The 17,977-nt window shown below is 45.5% G+C and overlaps 1 protein-coding gene across 8 annotated transcripts in view; it reads right to left on the reverse strand.

Moving 5' to 3' along the window:
• Positions 1-10,575: 10,575 nt before the first annotated feature.
• The window catches only part of TMEM229B (transmembrane protein 229B), a 31,060-nt gene continuing 23,658 nt past the window's right edge, over positions 10,576-17,977 (reverse strand). For all 8 annotated transcript variants that reach the window (XM_054161609.1, XM_054161603.1, XM_054161607.1 and 5 more), the window contains one exon: positions 10,576-11,794. In XM_054161609.1, the coding sequence (XP_054017584.1) occupies positions 11,264-11,767 (504 nt within the window). In that variant the 5' untranslated portion in view covers positions 11,768-11,794 and the 3' untranslated portion in view covers positions 10,576-11,263. The remainder of the gene's footprint in view (positions 11,795-17,977) is intronic.

The following is a 17,977-nucleotide window of genomic DNA, read 5'->3' on the forward strand; positions in this document are numbered from 1 at the left end:
ATCACTGGTGTATTACCAACACCAAACTACAGCACTACAAAACATAGCACTAAAAAGATGCTCTGGGGAGCATTAACTCCATCTCAGCCAAACCAAATACACTCATAAGTCTTATGAACCCAAAGATAATAGCAAAGATAATGTCAAAGTGTGACCAGTAGGATGAGGGAGGTGATTCTGCCCCTCTACTCTGCTCTCATGAGACCCTTCCTGGAATACTGCACCTAGTTCTGGTGCCCCCAGCATAAGAGGGACATGGAGCTGCTGGAGTGGGTCCAGAGGAGGCCACAAAGTTGATCAGAGACCTGGAGCACCTCCTCTATGGGGACAGATGGTGAGGGTTAGGGCTGTTCACCCTGGAGAAAAGAAGGTTCTGGGGAGACCTTAGAGCAGCCTTCTAGTACCTGAAGGGAGCCTAAAAGAAAGCTGGGAAGGGACTTTTTACAAGGGCTTGTAGTGACAGGACTAAAAGGGAATGGATTGAAGCTTGAGGAGGGTAGATTTAGACTAGAAATTCTTTACAGTGAGGGTGTTGAGACATTGGAACAGGTTGCTCAGGGAGGATATGAATGCCCACTTCCTAGAAGTGTTCAAGGCCAGGCTGGACAGAGCCTTGAGCGACCTGGTCTAGTAGAAGGTGTCCCTGCCCACAGCAGAGGAGTTGGAACTAGATGATCTTTAAGGTACCTTGGAACCCAAACCATTCTGTGAAATAATTCTGTGAAACCATTGTGTTAAAATATGACTGGGATGCAACTGTCAGATCTCCAATTCAACTCATTGCAGAACCCCAACCCAGTGTGAAAGGAGCTCTTGCACACAGCAGGATCTTGATTGCTTTAAGATTTATTTTACCATGGTTTGAAGTCTTAGCGGTTTCTGTGGGATCCAACAGACATTTCACCTGCGTTTGCGTCCTGGGGAAGTAATAGCACAGAACAGATGGGAGACAAAGCTGAGTTTCAGGAGGTCACTGTAACTGCACAACATGCAAACCCTTGGCCCGTTGGGATCTACAGTGTATGAGCTCTGCTGGGGAAGCTGGGAAGAGCTTTCCTGCTCACACAGGGGCACAGGCTCAGATGGAGCACTTGGTGAGGATGCCTGGGAGGGCTGACTTCACAAATGGATCAGTCTGAAAGATCAGCTTTCCCACTGAGGTGAAAGGAAGGAGAGGTGTCTGCTGGTTTTTTAGTATCTTTATGCATTTTTGAGCAGTTGAAGGACTCAGTCTCTGGTCTGAAGATGCAGGTACAGGGAATAGGAAAAGTGAGAACTTCAGTGCAGAACTGAAGGGAACAGAACAGAACAGAACAGAACAGAATAGAATAGAATAGAATAGAATAGAATAGAATAGAATAGAATAGAATAGACCAGGTTGGAAGAGACCTTTGAGATCATCGAGTCCAACCCATCATCCAACACCATCAAATCAACCAAACCATGGCACCAAGCACCCCATCAAGTCTCCTCCTAAACACCTCCAGAGATGGTGACTCCACCACCTCCCTGGCTGTGGCTTGTCTGCTATTGTTTGTTTTATGCACTATTTTTTTCAACACTGTAAACTCTCTTCCTTGACATCTGTCCTGCTGATGCTCTTAGTCTCCCCTTGCCCCACTTCTGCCTTTAATGCTGGTGTCCTTGTTTCCCCTTTTGTACATATGACCCTTTCACTATGCAGGGATTAGTACCTCACCCATAAATATGTGAAATGGATACACAGATGATTTAATATGCTGGGTTTTGTAGGGCTGACAAGACAGACTGGCATGGGGACAAGGGTATGTTCCAGCAGGTCAGCTGAAGAAAACATCTTGTGTACACAATGCATAATGAGAAACAGACATACAGAACACCAGCACCAGCCCAGGGAGGCCTCAGGGGCTGAGGACAAGGCAGTAAGACGTAAAGGCCAGGCAAATAAAGGTGAGTAGAAGAAAAGGTCGGAGTTGTTGTCTCTGCTTCTCCCCTTTGTAATGTGTCTGCCAGGGAGAAAGAATGAAAGCAGGGAAGGTAAGAAGCAAAAGGGGAGCAAAAGTCTGCTCTGACTATGCTTGGTTTGAGTTGCTCATAAATCACTTGGGAATAAAATACCAGAGGGCTGGAGCACATCTGAATGAATTGGGGCTGTTCAGCAATGAGAAGGCTCTGGGGAGACCTTACAGCTACATTTCAGTATCTGAAGGGGACTTATGAAGGACTGTTTAGAAGGGCTGGTGGTAATAAGACAAGGGGTAAATTCAGGTTGGACATAAGGAGAAAGTGGTAAAATACTTGAGTAAGTTACCCAGGGATGCGGCCGAGGCTCCATCCCTGGAGACATTCAAGATCAGACTTGATGTGACCCTGGGCAGCCTGATATAGTCAGAGGTGTCCCTCCTTACTGCAGGAGGGTTGAACAAGATGACCTTTGAGGGTCCCTTCCAATCCAATGCAATCTGTGAATCTGTGAGCTGAGAAAAATGCAAGTGTGGAGAGATGGTGACAAGGCTAGGAGGGAAGCAGAGGTCTGAGACATGAGGAGAAGATGGCAGTAAAAGCTGTGTAACTGAATGGCAGCACCCAGGTGGGGGACACCACTGAGCTGAGCAGGGATTCCTGAGAAGGAGAGACAACAGAGGCCTTGAGAAGTTGACCATGAAGAGCTGGAGATGACAGCATTGTGGAGCCCTGCCCAAGGAAAAGTTACCAAGTGGCTAGCATTAAGTCACCAGATCCAAACCAGGAAGCTGAGACAAACACCAAAGCCCTAACATGCAATAAGACCTTGCCAGGAGGCAGTTGGTGATGAAGAGAGGAAGGATAGGATTGAGGCAGTGGGAAGTAAAGCAGAGAAATACAGTTTAATGGACCATACATGGCAGCAGCCAAGGCCAGGCTTCCAGATGGCTTTGTGGGCAACCTTAGTGTTACAGGCAGCCTTGCTGGGACACAGTATAGTAGCAAAACCACTTTGCCCACCAGCATCATGCTGGGTGCATGCCTGGCATTTGCCCAGAGACAGTGGCTGGGTCACTTATAGCCTATGCTGGTGTTGCCATAGCAAGCCACTGGGGGCCATGCTGCCTCTATTAAGAGATCAGAGGGCAGCTGTGCTTTGTCATCACATTGTCAACTAAAATATGCCTATCATGCTAATTCAAATCAGTATCTGCTGAAGACCCAGATGACCATCCAGTAACACTAAAAATGTGTTTTCCTAGAGCATGCCAACATCCAGGTCATGTGGACACACGTGTCATCTTCAGAAGAGTCCCAGCCCTAGTGTGCCACCAGCTGTGCTCCCCTCCACTGGCACTGCTGGCATGTTCAGGTCATCAGCAGGGGGTTTCCTTCTTGCATGATGCTGGGAGACAAGACTGGATGGAAAGGGGCAACAAATGTGCCTTGTGGACATTTTGGCCAAGCTGCTTTATTAGTGGAACAGAGCTGGGATGTTTATTCTTACTCTTAAAAGACTTCAAGAGACTTTTTTAGTGCTTACTATGATATCATAGCATGTACAGATCTTGTTGGGGACAGGCTCACATCAATGTTACAACAAAAAGACAAATCCTGGTCTGGAGAATTTGTGTCATGACGGAGATTAGAGATGGCAGACAGGAATCAGTGGACAACAGATGGAACAAAAGAAGAACAGAAGGATATTTAGGGCTGGCATAGTAGCCAGGGTGGGAGGGAGTACTTTTGGTCAATGGCTTAACTGAAGAAGAGTAGATGGGTCTGACTAAGGTTAGGTATACATCATTCTCATAAGCAATGAGTGCACACAGAAGGGAAGAAGACAAATGCTAGCAAAGACATCAGAAGGTCCCCAAGGTGATAACTCCTCTTTTTGTTAAACATGGAGCAGGACAGTACGTCATATTTGCCTTAGACATTAGTCTGATTCCAAAACCCTATGTAAAACACCTTTGAAAAACATGAGCCTAACTCCCCTCTCTGAGCTGAGTGCTCATCAATAAGCTTTAACCCCTTCCCAGATCAAACTGAGGTTTTCCCACATACCAAAGTATGCAGACACAGCTTGCAAGGTCAAGAGCACTTAACTCGGATCTTAACCTGCTTCCTGCATATGTGGCGCTCAATTTTGGGTCTTCTCTGCATTTCTTATGCTGAAGGAAGTGGCAGTGAGCTGTTGGCAGCTAAGCAGCTGATGGCTTTTTTTTGCCAGCAGTAGCTACAATGCAGTCAGTAGTACAGTGTGGAGGCCATCAGCTATGCATCTGAACACACACACACACACACACTATGCATGTATCCATTTAGAAGAAGGATCCATTGAAATTGTGCATTATTCCACAAACACTGAAACTCAGAGAGATTGACCAGAGAAGCTTTTTGCTGAACTTAGCTCTGAAAGCCTATTATGTACCATTGTGTGGTGTTACAGCAAAGGCACTGAACAGTAATTGCAAATTTACTGCTATACTTGTGCCTGAAGGCAAGTGTGTAAAGTATTTTCTGCTTTCCAAAGCAATGACAACTGCAGCTGCTGTGGGCTTTAATGGAAGCTTCAGACCATCAGCAATCAGCCTATTTGTGTTAAATTGCCAAAGGTCAGGTTCAGACAAGAAGTTTGGGGGACATAAAGTTCCAGCAGAAAGGCACAGAAAGGGACAGGTTACCGCTGATGGAGAAACAGGAGTAATAGGAAGAGCTGTGGTATCAGATGAGTGGTCTGACAACAGAAACAGCACAGATAAGCTCTGTGGTAACTGCAACAACATGAGCTGATAGAGCAGATGGTCATCTCTGTTTAGCCTCTAACATGGCTTGTTGCCCCTAGCAATATTTACCCAAAAGTACTGATGGAGACAGGATTATGTGGCAGAGAGCTATCAGTCCTATTTCATACAACATAGAAGTGTGCTGCCTATTAGTTCTGACAGTCCTTTCATGTGCCAGCTTTGACTTGGGCAGGCAAAATAATGTGATGATGTACAGAAGCATTTTTTGGACAGCCTCAGATGGTGGAACCTGGGTAGTATTTTTCAGTTCCCCACTTCCTCATAACTTTAACACTCCTCAGATCTGGAAACTTGGTGAACAGGTGAAATACTAAACTCCCTTTCCCAGTTCTAAAACAACTCGGTTGCTGTCCAGACATTTTCATCAGCTCCTGATTGGTGCTCTTTGGGGTTAATCCTCACCTACTTCAAGGTCTAAAGTGAGAATTATTTCACTAGTTTGTGAAAAGCACACAGGGATCCTTCAGTGAAAACTGAAAAAGAAAAGCAACTGTCATCCCCAAAATACTAGGTGAAGAACCACACTGAAGTAGCATTATAGATCTGTTGTGCAAAGGGGATTAACCACAAAGGGGAGAAATTCTGCACTGGAAAGTGTCCTGTATTTGAAAGGCTGGAGATCTACAAGCACTATGCATATCTCAGCTCATATATTTAATAAATATTTTCTCAACTGCATATGTTTACTTGTTTTTATTAATGAGCAAATCGCTTGTATTTCCTCCTCTTTCTTCTCCATTAGAGCATCAAAGCAGGACAGCATGCCACACACCAGTATAAACATACAGCATCAGCAGATAGTTAAGAGTCTTTAGCTCCTAAATTGACTAAAGCATAAATACAAACTGGCAGCAGGCATTTGGGATTACCATTTAAAAGTCGCTGTTTTCTGAGACACTAATGAAGGCCATTCACATCACAAAACCCAGTGGCTACAAAAGGACTAAGCCGCCCTGACTAGAGTAAGGAGTGGAGGAAATGGTCTGCTTCTCCTAGAATAAAAAAGCTGCCATTTTGCTTTCCACCTGTGAGAAGTCCCAAATACAAGGGACATGGAAGAGCTGCTTCCAATCTGTCCAGCTCTTGAAGATCTGGGAAAGGAGACGTCACCACCCGTCCTCGCCTTGCCACCATTGCCAGCAGTGGTCGTATCACCTCCTCTACTTGTCCCAGTCCTTGTGCAATGGAAGCTCACAGCTGTGCACTGGAGCTGCACAGCACACCATGTGCAGTGCAGTTCACTGTTGTATGATGCTAGTGACCTGCTCCAAGGCTGTATAAAGTCACCTTCTACATTCAGTCCCTAGGGTCTCAGTTAAGTAATGAAACTCTAAACAAGACACTGTCAAGTAAGATCTTAAGCAGTGAGGAAGCTCATATAGGATCTCAGTTTTTCTTTTGGGCATGACAAACATTTCCACTGGAACCCATGGAATTAAGAGTACATTTTATAAGGCAAAACGCATTCCTGAGTAGGTAATTGTACTAATTCAGGTGCTGAAGTGGCATAGCCACATGGCAGTAAGCTCTGGGGCCAAGGTATTCTGCTTCTCAGCATGCTTAACAGCAGGATGGAGCACAGCACTGTATGGCTCTTTGTTCCTTCACCGGCTTAATGAGCACGAGGTTGCATATCTCTAGATGATGCACTCTTCCACAAAGATTTAAATCGGGAATCTCTGAGAGAAAAAGAGGAGTAGAGATTTTATACACCCCTTCTACTTCAGAGTAAGTTCAGGCAACCATATACTTCAGAGCATGCAGACAACTTTAGCATTGCTGCAGGCAGTAAAGATCTCAGTGAGAAAAAGCAGTTTTCTGTTTGAAGAAGTGGTGCCTTTGGACACAAACTAACTAGTGCCTCTCCCTGGGGCTTCTCTCAAGACAGCACTTTTTCCTTTGTCCTCTGTGCTAGCTGCCCAGGGGCGACAAGAAGAGCAGGTACTGGAAGCACCACATGCCTCTGTAGCTTCCCTTTTCTTCACAAAGCAGTGAACTAAGTGGCTAAACTCTCACTGAAGAAACCCTTGCCATCTTAGGAGAAATAAGCTGTTCCACACGGTACAAATTCCCTTGTGGATTACTTGCCAGTAATAAGCCTGGAGCCCGGAGCCTTACAGCCATTAAAATCAAAGCTTCCCTGCCCAAGTGGAGACCAATCTCTATCAGCTTAAAATCTTCAGTGTTGCTGAGGGTCCAGGGCAGCATCATAGTTTGCTCCATTCCTGGATGCAGGAGGTGGAAGGAAGGGAAGGTCCTGTCCCCAGGGGCAGGCTCAACACATTCCAAAGGCAGTAAGGGAACACAGGTATGGGTGGAAGCCATTTGTCAAACAGGGACACTGCTCTTGAGGTTTCACCAGCATAGTGACCCTGCCCGGTCATTAGGTGCCAAAGCAGCTGCTTGAGGGGACTTAGGATGGGAACAAGACTGCACCAGAAGAGAGATTTCCTTCTAAACAGGGGATGGATTGCACAGGGATTTGGAAGCTGCTGATATGCAGGAAGGAAGGGGAAGAGAGTAGTCTCCTCAGGTGGTTCAGCTGCAGCTTGAAGGCACAACTAAAGCAAGGTCTGCAAGCCTCCTCCTTGAATACAGGACATAGTGCATGTATTCAGAGCCCAGGATAAACTAAAATAGAAAAACTTTTGGTTTCAGTTCATGTCTTTGTGGTGGCTCATGCTTTATTCATAGTACAGAAAGTCAGAAGTTTTCATGAAGGAAGAAATCCCCTTTCTTTCTGTGCATGTTTCAGAAAACCAGTCAGCAGCAGAGCAATGCTATTTAACTGAAGAGGACTCCTCAGGCGGCACCTGCTTCCTAATTCTCAAAACAGTTAAAACCCTGCAGTCTTTTTTCACCTTTTATAGTCATAGGACTAGTCAAGCAAAACCTTGATGGGATTATTCTGCTTTAATTACAAAGTGCACTCAGACCAAAGGCGCAATAGTACCTGGTACATATGTACACATTTCTCCCAATTACAACACCCAAGCCAAAATGCAGTCTGGTCCTGCTGTAAATCATGTCCCTCTCTCAAGATCTTTGGAGTATGAAAAGACATCACACAAATGCTTGAACTGCCTCTTGTGTGCAGGACACCAGGCTCTGCATTTCATCAGATATTTTGAGCTCCTTTAGTGTGGACCATGAAGAAGATAAGCAACAGAAGAGAGGCAAAACTGGAACCTTGGTGTAACTGGAGCCCGTATTCCGCCACCCCCAGGAAAAGAAAAGCAGCAGTAGGCCACTCTCTCCTTGCTGCAGTTAGGACAAGGTAGATAAATCACAATTATTTTTTTTATTGCTGGTGAACTCAAAACAGGCAACTTTAATCTACTGAGGAGGATACACATACAAACAAATGTTAGGCCTTGTGCGTTTGTTTCTTCTTAATGTAAATGTCTCTACAACTTCAGTCCAGCTCCTGAACTCTTGCTGAGCTGCCACTGAGACTCCAGTAATGGGCTCTGGGCACTTCTCTAAGATGTTATAAGGATCCCATGTATTAAAAAGGGAGATTTTGCTGAAATGACAAAGCTCTGACTGCAGCCATGTTGCTCAGAAAGGAGAAGTCTGGCTCGTCCTGCTGCATTAGGTACATGGCATTATGTGTAATTATCTTAATTGATTTAAGAATTTGCAGAGTCTCTGTTTCTGGTGTGCAAGCTGCAAGTAAAGTGCAATTCTGGGTGTGAATTACCACTCTGTGAGGATGCAAGAGCTAGGGGCTACACGTCAGACATCAGTGGAAAGCAGACTACAACAGCTGTAACAATGGCACAGGCAATACAGATAATGGAATAAGGTACAAGATACTGCTGGGAAACCTCTCCATAGTTTTAGCATCTAAATATTACATCATTGAGCAAAACCAGTGTCATTTAGCAGGGACCTTCTAAAGTCAAGACACAAGACTGTTACTGTTCACCAGGTAGCTCTGTGGACAGCTACTTCATCTCCTCCCCCAGGCCCAGCTACAGCTGGGAGTTACCACACCATGTTGCTATCTCCTTTTAACCTTTTCAAAGACAGTTTTGCAACAGCTAAGGAGAAAACAGGGATCCTAAGGATGTTTCTATGAAGCTGAGGGTTTCAGATGATGCAGGAGTGGCACAGGAGGCAGCATGACACCACACTTAAGCTATGCTGTGAGATGACAACCCAGCTTTAGACACTGTGTTTAGTGACCCTGACAGAACCAGGGCCAAACTGGGGAGATCCCAACTCCCACTTGCAATTCATGTTCTGGTCCAGTAGAGCTCATCTAGATTACCCCATGTACAAATTTCACCTCTTTCCCCCCAACCACATACAGTGTCAGGTGACTGTTTTGCCTGGGTCTACAGGTCAAAGACCATCAAGGCTGATAAACTGCACACTGTTGCTCTGACACTGTTCCTCTGATTTCACAATACTGCCATCACAGCATGCAAAAACAAACAAAAAAGAAAGTTCAGTGTTTGTTCTCTTTTAATTTAATGAACTATAAAAAGGGAACTCTAAATAGCCACCTAAGTATTCTTGGTGCTTCGGGGAGACATTGCATGCCCCAGGGCAGATTTGTTTAACTCCTTGCTGCCAGTGTCTTCACGTGTCCATTGCCAGCAATGGATGCCATGTGAGAAGTGGGGGGAGGTGGTGTAAAATAATTGCACTCTGTGTAATTCAAAAAAGGATTAACACTGCCTTCATAAGACCAGAACCAACAAACAGTTCCTCTCACAGGGGCCAGGAGTGCTTTTCCCTTCAGGAATGGATGCTCCAGGGCAAGGAGAAGGTTCACAGCTGAGTACTCCCTACCAAGAAACACACAGAAATAGCTCAACCATTTCCAATACAAGAGCAGAATATATTCACATTTCAAGCCAAATTGATCCTTGGTGCAGCTCTCTTGATTAAGGTGGAAGAACACCTAAAATTAATGTGGCCCTACAGGGCAAGCACAGCAAAACCTCTCCATAAACCAGTTAGGAGTGACAACTGAAAGCTCCAGGCTTGTTGCTAGCTTCAAAGCCAAGACTTGCCAGAGTGAATTATGAACCTGTGACTGCCACTATCAAGCACTTTCCCTGCACTGCAATTTTCTCTATACTCCTCAAATGTCTCCAGTACATTAAATTTCAAACTGTCCCTGATGCAGGTAGTTCTACAGTGGATCCACAGCGCTCCCTCTCGCGCCACCCCTGTACTGCTGCTCTTACACCCTAACTTGAAGCTTCATAGAGGCAGAGCACAAAGAAATGCTTTTCAGAGAGGAGATTTTTGCTTTTGGTTTTGTTTGGGTTTTTAAAATAATATATCAGGCAGCATGATGTATTTCTTGCTACCTCCAGTTATTGTTGTGACGCTAACTGTGGTTATTTAAAGAAGAATCTGGGAAGAAAAAGCAAATCCTCTAGACACACTGGGAACACTGGGCAGAACTGAGCCAAGACCTGCCACCTGCTGATGGAAGGTGAGAATCAGTGCCAGAGGACCAAATTCTGGAGACCATTAGCCATGTGAAGGTTTTGACTTTCAAATACAACGGGCTGCAGCCAGACTAAATCATCGACATCACCAGAAACAGAGGAATCCCTGGGAAGGAAGGCAGAAAATTCTCATGGCCTGTGAAGTCTCTACAAGGCTTGCCCAGCTGAGATGGGAGCTGGAATCTGCTGCAAATCCTCAGGCAAGGTCTGCTTTGGGGTTTAGAGGAGATGGGGAAGACTTGCACTCTTTCTCATGCCTTTTGCCAAGGTTCAGATTGCACAGATTGTAGTAAAATTCACTCAGCAAAGAACAACTTTATCACAAAAAAAAAGAAAGGAAAAAAAAAGAAGAAAAAAACCAGGAAAAGGAAAAAATTTCTAGTATCAGGACTGAGATTCCAAAAAGTACAAGATCTATATAAATTCAGCAAGATGTCCAGCACCAGACTTTATCACGGTGCAACAAAGAACCTGGTGAGAGGCGAATGGGACCTTGCAAGGGGAACACCATCTACCTCCCCCAGCAGACTGACAGTCTTCAATTCTTCTCAACAGCAGATGGATTTTCCTTGTTCCTGCAGCATCTCAGGTCCCACAGGAGGTATTGGTTGCAAGCAAGCACCTGAATATTGCCTAATGGAGTAAGCCAATCACTAATGTAGCTGGAGTGTCCATGCCCATCCGCTAATTAGGTTTTTTCCTTTTTGGATGCGTTTCCACCAAAGTATTTCTTTTTCTTCTTTCTCCACATAAAAGTGTAAGCAAAAGGACTGCTTTCATCTGTAATAAGTTAAAATCAGAAGTGACCTAACTAACAAGTAGCTGATATTGGTCCTTGGAGCCCAAAGAGTAAATCCATAGAAAATCTCTTTGTTCCATTTTTTTCTGGTATATCCCATGCACATCCCCATTAGAAAAATGGGATTTATGAATCTTATCATACAGCAAGGTGCAGTACCTCAAAACTAGAGCTGACAAGTCTGTGGCAGAGGTCTGGGCTCTCTCAGATTGCTAAGTGCAGTTCTGAGTCACTGCTCAATCAGTCTTCACATGGCCATTGGCCAAGGCAACAGGGACAGTGGGGGCCCCTGGCTCAGCAGTCTCATCAAATCGTAAGCGCAGGGTGTTTCTGATCACCAGCTGCTCCATGATGAAAGAAGCACAAAACCATGGGATGGCATACTCCAGGGTGATCAGGCCCATGAAGTCAAAATCAAACTGGGAATAGTCCCATGGGCAGGCATTGAACTGGCGTAGGATGAGGCCGGTGGTGAACTCCCAGAGGTATGTCCAAAGTGTGTAAATGAAGCAGCGCACTAAAATGTTACACTTGTCTTTGAGATATAGATACATCTTCTCCACAATAAGGATGGAGGTGCCATAGATGAAGAGCGCCCACACACTGGTAACACCTGGGAACTTCCAGTTAAAGTTGACCACAAACTCCCAGGCAGCTGTGAACATCACCTCACAGAAATAGCCATGAATGGCGTAGAGGTACCATCGGGAGAAAGCGGTCAGAGGTTCTGCCGCAGCCATTCTTCTGCACACACCTGAGCAGGCACTCTGGAATTAAGAGAGAGAGAGAGAGAGAAAGGGAGAGAGGCGTCAAAAAGGGTGTCACAAGTCCTTATCCCCACGATGGTAATACATACAAACTTGTAACCAAGGACAAATCCAAGAAAGAAGTGAATTTTGAATCGCCTCACTTTCCCAGAGAAAGGTGGTGGTGGCTCCAAGTCTCAGAATGGTCCCAGACAACATACACTGCTCTGCCTGAGAAGATGCAGCTGGCATTGCATCAGTGATAAGAGAGCTGGCAGGTACAAGGGCTTTTGCCAGGGTTGAGGCTGCCTAAGAACTCACTGGTTGCAAGCCAGTAGAAAAATGCAAGCACCTCACAAAGAGGCACACCTCACCTTTGGTGGTCTTTGCAAAACCCAGCACCGGCCCCTGCTTTTGATTCCAGTGTGCAATAGATTAGATGAAGACAGCACTGAAAGGTGCCCTTACTGCCGTCACCTACAGTCTCTGTACCCAAAATGTTTACCCCAGTGAAAAACTGAGCTTTGATGGGAGCCACAGGAATGAAACTGGAAGAGAAAAGTCAGAGGTTTTTATACTTCCAGACAGCACACCCTGCACCCACCTTTCAGCATAACTGGTATTTTTTCTCTTAAGTAATTCCTGCACTGTATGGCTAGGATTTGGAAAATCATTTTGTTGTGGTGTCAGGCTGCTTGATAGCAAGTCAAAAAGCACAAGAGAGCCATTGAAACCCACTCAGATTTGGCTTTGGGACAGCAAAACACAAAGGAGGATAATAAAAAGGAACAGCTGAGCAGAGAGAGAGGTGGCTAGTCATGATAAATAGGAAATGAGCACAAACTCTAATTTTCTCTACAGGAAGAAACTTGGTGAAGAGGTTTTGAAAGGACATAATTTGCTTATCACTGAGCTGTTTCAGCACAATTAAGTTTTCCCACTTGTTGGAAGCATGCAACGTCCTAAGCATTGCTCTGCCCAAGTTGATTTTAAGCACAGTTTTACTGAAACCTCACAGACTTACACACCAGGGTGAACCTGACCTCTTAAAGGCTTATTTGGAGAATACCTAGGGTGAACACAATACACTACAGCACATCACTGCATGAGTTGGGGACTGTACAGTGTAATGCCTTTATGTCACTTGAGCATTTGCAAACACAAAACTGCAGCTGTTCCCAAGCATTTTATTTCTGGTCCATACCAACTGGCTGGTGCTTGGTAGGCAGCAGAGCACAAGAAGGTCTCAAGAGAGCAATGAAGGAGAAAAATATTGTTTATTGGGCAGCAATTAATGATAAAAGGATCAATCTGAAAAGCAGTTGCAGGGCATTAGTGAAAGAGGCATCCAAACAAAAGGCCAGGACTGGATTCAGTAAGAGATGCAGATTTGTGCAAAGCCTCAAGTAAATAATTGAACTTGGTGATGCAAAACTTTTAATGGAGTGACAGCAATACAGACCAAAAAGCTGCTCAGTCTCCTGAGGAAAACAGATGACAGACATCACTGAGGTAGTTACAGTGGGATGGGCAGTGGCTTCGTGAAAACCAGAAGCACAGCTGCCACCTACACAACTGTCTCAGCAGAGAGCAAAACAAGTAGTGGAGACTACACATGGATGGCCATGCTTACACTGAGGCTGCTCACACTGCCCTGCTTTGTGGAAAGCCAGGAGCATCTCCATTCCAAGCTATGCAAATGCCCTCCATCAGCAGCAAGTTGTATTTCAAGCACTAAAGCAGAAATACTTCCTCTAGTACAATGTTGTTAGGAAGCCCTGGCTAAGCCAGCACAGAATTTTCCTCTCTTTTTCCAGCAGGATTTTCTTTTCCAGCTTGCTGATAAAAGAGAAACAAGGCAATCCTAAGGAAACCACACATGGATGTCAGAGAACACACAGTTCTCTCTCAGCTCATGATGTCTGTGCAAATAATGGCTATAGCAAACAAGCACAGGCCTAGCAGGAGGAACTGTATGAAATGAAGGGCTATGCTCCTCTACAGAAATCTGGTCAGAGGGTCAGGCCAACAAGTTAGGGCTGCAAGAAACTAATACCATAACAAGACAAAGATTATTTTATAACATCAACTTCCCACAGAGAGAAAAGGGTTCTAGGCAGGGAGTTGGCAGGACTCATTGACAGGGCTTTAAACTAGGTTTGAAGGGGGAAGGGGCTGAAACCAGTGCCCCCAGACAGGAGTCTGAGGGTGGTAAGCTGAAGTCAGGGGTGAAACCAGCAGCCCAGCTGAAGTGCATGTACACTAATGCAAGCAGCATGGGTAACAAACAAGAGGAGCTGGAAGCCTTGTTACAGCAGGAAAGTTATGATGTAGTTGCCATCACAGAGACGGGGTGGGACGACTCACATGACTGGAGCACTGTAATTGATGGCTACAGGCTCTTCAGGACAGGTGAGGGTGAAGGGGTGGAGGGGTGGCCCTGTGCATCAGGGAGGCACTAGATGCCATGGAACTAGAGATCAGGGATGACCAGGTTGAGTGCCTGTGGGTGAGAATTAGAGGGAAGGCCAACAAGGCAGACATACTGGTTGGAGTCTGTTACAGACCACCCAACCAGGATGAAGAGGTTGATGAATTATTTTATAGGCAGGTAGAGGCTGTCTGAAGATCACCAGACCCTGTTCTTATGGGCGATTTTAACCAGCCAGATATCTGCTGGGAACTCAACACAGGAGAGAGGAGGCAGTCTAGAAGGTTCTTAGAGTGTATGGAGAATAGCTTCTTACCACAGCTGCTGTGTGAGCCTACCAGGGGTAAGGCTTTGCTTGACCTTCTTTTTACAAATAGGGAAGGGCTGGTGGGAGATGTGGTGGTTGGAGGCTCTCTGTGGTCCAGTGACCATGAGACAATTGAGTTTTCAATATGCAGTCAAGCTAAGAGGGGCAGCAACAAAACCTCCACTCTGGACTGCTGGAGGGTGGACTTCAGGTTACTTAAGGAACTAACACAGAAGGTACCTTGGGAAACAGCCCTTGAAAACAAAAAGGTCCAGGAGGGCTGGACCTACTTCAAGAAAGAAATCTTGAAGGCACAGGAACAGGCTGTGCCAATGTGCCGGAAGATGAGCCACCGGGGCAGATGGCCGGCAATGAACTTCTGAATGAATTAAGGGGAAAAAAGAGGGTGTATCAGGAAGGTGAGGTAACCCATGGAATGTTTAAGGATGTTGCTAGGTCATGCAGGAAAAAAAACAGAGAGGCAAAAGCCCATTTAGAACTTAGACTGGACACTGCTGTGAAGGACAACAAAAAATGCTTTTATAAACACATTAATGGCAAAAACAGGGGCAAGGACAACCTCCACTCCTTAGTGGACATGAAGGGGAATATTGTAACAAAAGATGAGGAAAAGGCAGAGGTACTTAACACCCTCTTTGCCTCAATTTTTAATAGCAAGATAGTGATACGTTGTCCTCCAGACAACTGGCCTCCTGACCTGTCAGATGGAGTCAGGGAGCAGTATAGTTCCCCTGTAATCCAGGAGGAAGTAGTTAGAGACCTGCTCAGCCACTTGGATCAACAAAGCTGGTGAGGGGTTTGGAGCATAGCCCTATGAGGAGAGGCTGAGGGAGCTGGGGTTGCTTAGCCTGGAGAAGAAGAGGCTCAGGGCAGACCTTATTGCTGTCTACAACTACCTGAAGGGAGGTTGTAACCAGGTGGGGGTTGCTCTCTTCTCCCAGGCACCCACCAACAGAACAAGAGGACACAGTCTCAAGCTGAGCCAGGGGAGGTTTAGGCTGGATGTTAGTAAGAAATTCTTCCCAGAAAGAGAGATTGGCCATTGGAATGTGCTGCCCAGGGAGGTGGTGGAGTCACCATCACTGGAAGTGTTGAAGAAGAGACTGCATGAGGCACTTAGTGCCATGTTTAGTTAATTAGATGGTGTTGGGTGATAGGTTGGACTCCATCTCAAAGGTCTTTTCCAACCTGGTTAGTTCTGTATTCTGTATCCCCTAGGTTGAGGTAAGGCACAAATGAACCTGATGAACCAGGTCAAGTAAGGAGAAAAGATGTAAATCCCAGGCTGCCCCCCTTCACATGCAAAACTGTTCTGTCCAAGGGGAGCACTTCCATACTCACACTTGGTTCTGTAGGTGACACACAGCCCAGGCAGGCAAGAGGCAAGTGATTGGAAAATGGGTTGACAAGAGACCAAGAAATAATGGCAGATTTGTCACACACATGCACTGCAGGGGAGTCATCAGTGCATGACATATTCATGCCTGATTAGCTCTTGAGCACTGCCTGGTTGATTTTTTTCCAAAGCTCTCCTCTGCAGTGGCTTTCTGCCTGTTTCCCTGCTACCAAGCCAAACTGTTTAACCTATCATGGAGTATCTCTATTCCCTCTACTATAGCAGAGTTATTTGGGCTCACAGCCTCTGGATGGGTTGTAATGAGACTTCACCAAGATACTCTGAATTAAGTCTGAAGTGCTAAGAAAAGAAAAAACACAAACAAAAAACTTCCATAAGAATTCCCCTGCTTCGTGATAGCCTGAGGCTATAAATTCTCTCAGCAACTCCATTCACCGCAGCTGAACTTGAACTGCAGCATTTAGCTCCTTATTCTCAGTGCCTGGTTGTTTCTGACAGTTAAAACATTAGGGCACAGGTTTCTTTTACAAATTCATATTTGAAGTATTTACTAATATTGTTCATATTTCTAAGAAATGCTTTAGATACATCTATAACCCTAAGTTATATGTTGTAATTACTCTCTCATTTGAAAGAGTAATTGGAGAGAGAGGAAGCACATAGGTGGCAGTGTAAAAGGGCAACAAAGTTGGGGAGGGGTTTGGAACACAAGCCCTATGAGGAGAGACTGAGGGAGCTGGGATTGCTTAGCTTGGAGAAGAGGAGACTCAGGGATGACCTTATTGCTCTCTACAACTACCTTAAGGGAGGTTGTAGCCAGGAGGGGGTTGGTCTCTTCTCCCAGGCAACCAGCACCAAAACAAGAGGACACAGTCTCAAGCTGCACCAGGGGAGGCTTAGGCTGGAGGTTGGGAAGAAGTTCTACACAGAGAGATTGATTGTTCATTAGAATGGGCTGCCTGGGGAGGTGGTGGCGTCACCATCATTGGAGGTGTTCAGGAGAAGACTTGACAGGGTGCTTGGTTGCATGGTTTAGTTGATTAGGTGGTGTTCTTGAAGGTCTCTTCCAACCTGGTCTAGTCTATTCTATTCTATGGGCACCTGCCACTCCCTGACCACAAGCTCTACAGCTTCTGATATTCTCCTTCCTCAGAACCTTCTTATACAAACAGTACTTCTGTAAAAGCAGCTGTGTTCTTCCTTACAACTGGGACAATCAGACAGGTGTCTGCTTTTCTGCTTTACCAAAGTGTGAAGGAGATAGGAGGATTTGCCAATGCAAACCGACGTGCATTTTTGCACAGTATCTTCTTTAGTGTAATTCATCCTCTCTTGTTTTGCATTTTCCCTGCAAGTAAACACCAATAAGCAGGCCTTTGCAACCATGGACAGCATTCAATGGTTGTCAAAGGCAGACTTGCAGCACTTTTTAATACAAATCACACACAAACAGAATCACAGAATTGTCAGGGCTGGAAGGGACCCCAAAGATCATCTAGTTCAGCGTCCCTGCCATGGGCAGGGACACCATCCAATAGATCAGAGCCCAGAGCCACATCCAGCCTGGCCTTAAAAACATCCAGGGATGGGGCTTCCATGACCTCCCGGGCAACCCGTTTCAGTGTCTCACCACCCTCACAGTGAAGAACTTCTTCCTGACATCTAATCTAAATCTACCCTCCTCTGTCTTGGATCCATTCCCCCTATCACTACCTGACCCTAAAAATCCTTCACCAGCTTTCTTATAGGCTCCCTTCAGATATTGAAGGCCACAATAAAGGACTCCTTGGAGCCTTCTCTTCTCCAAACTGAACAATCCCAATTCTCTCAGCCTGTCCTCATAGGAGAGGTGCTCCAGCCCTCTGATCATCCTCATGGCCCTTCTCTCACGGCCATTAAGAGTAAAGATTTACAGAACACCAGTGCTGGATTTGGTCCCAAGACATTAGTTCATCAGTGTTTAAAGATTTATGTAGTGAAGTCTTAGCAGTACTTATGTCCTGAAGTCATAAGTCTGAGGAGATATTCATCCTTCAGGTAACTGAGAGCCTCAATTAACTGTGGCTCAGAAAACACAATTTCGACTGT

This window comes from Dryobates pubescens, chromosome 5 (assembly GCF_014839835.1).
Source record: "Dryobates pubescens isolate bDryPub1 chromosome 5, bDryPub1.pri, whole genome shotgun sequence".
In the NCBI taxonomy this organism is placed as follows: Eukaryota; Metazoa; Chordata; class Aves; order Piciformes; family Picidae; genus Dryobates; species Dryobates pubescens.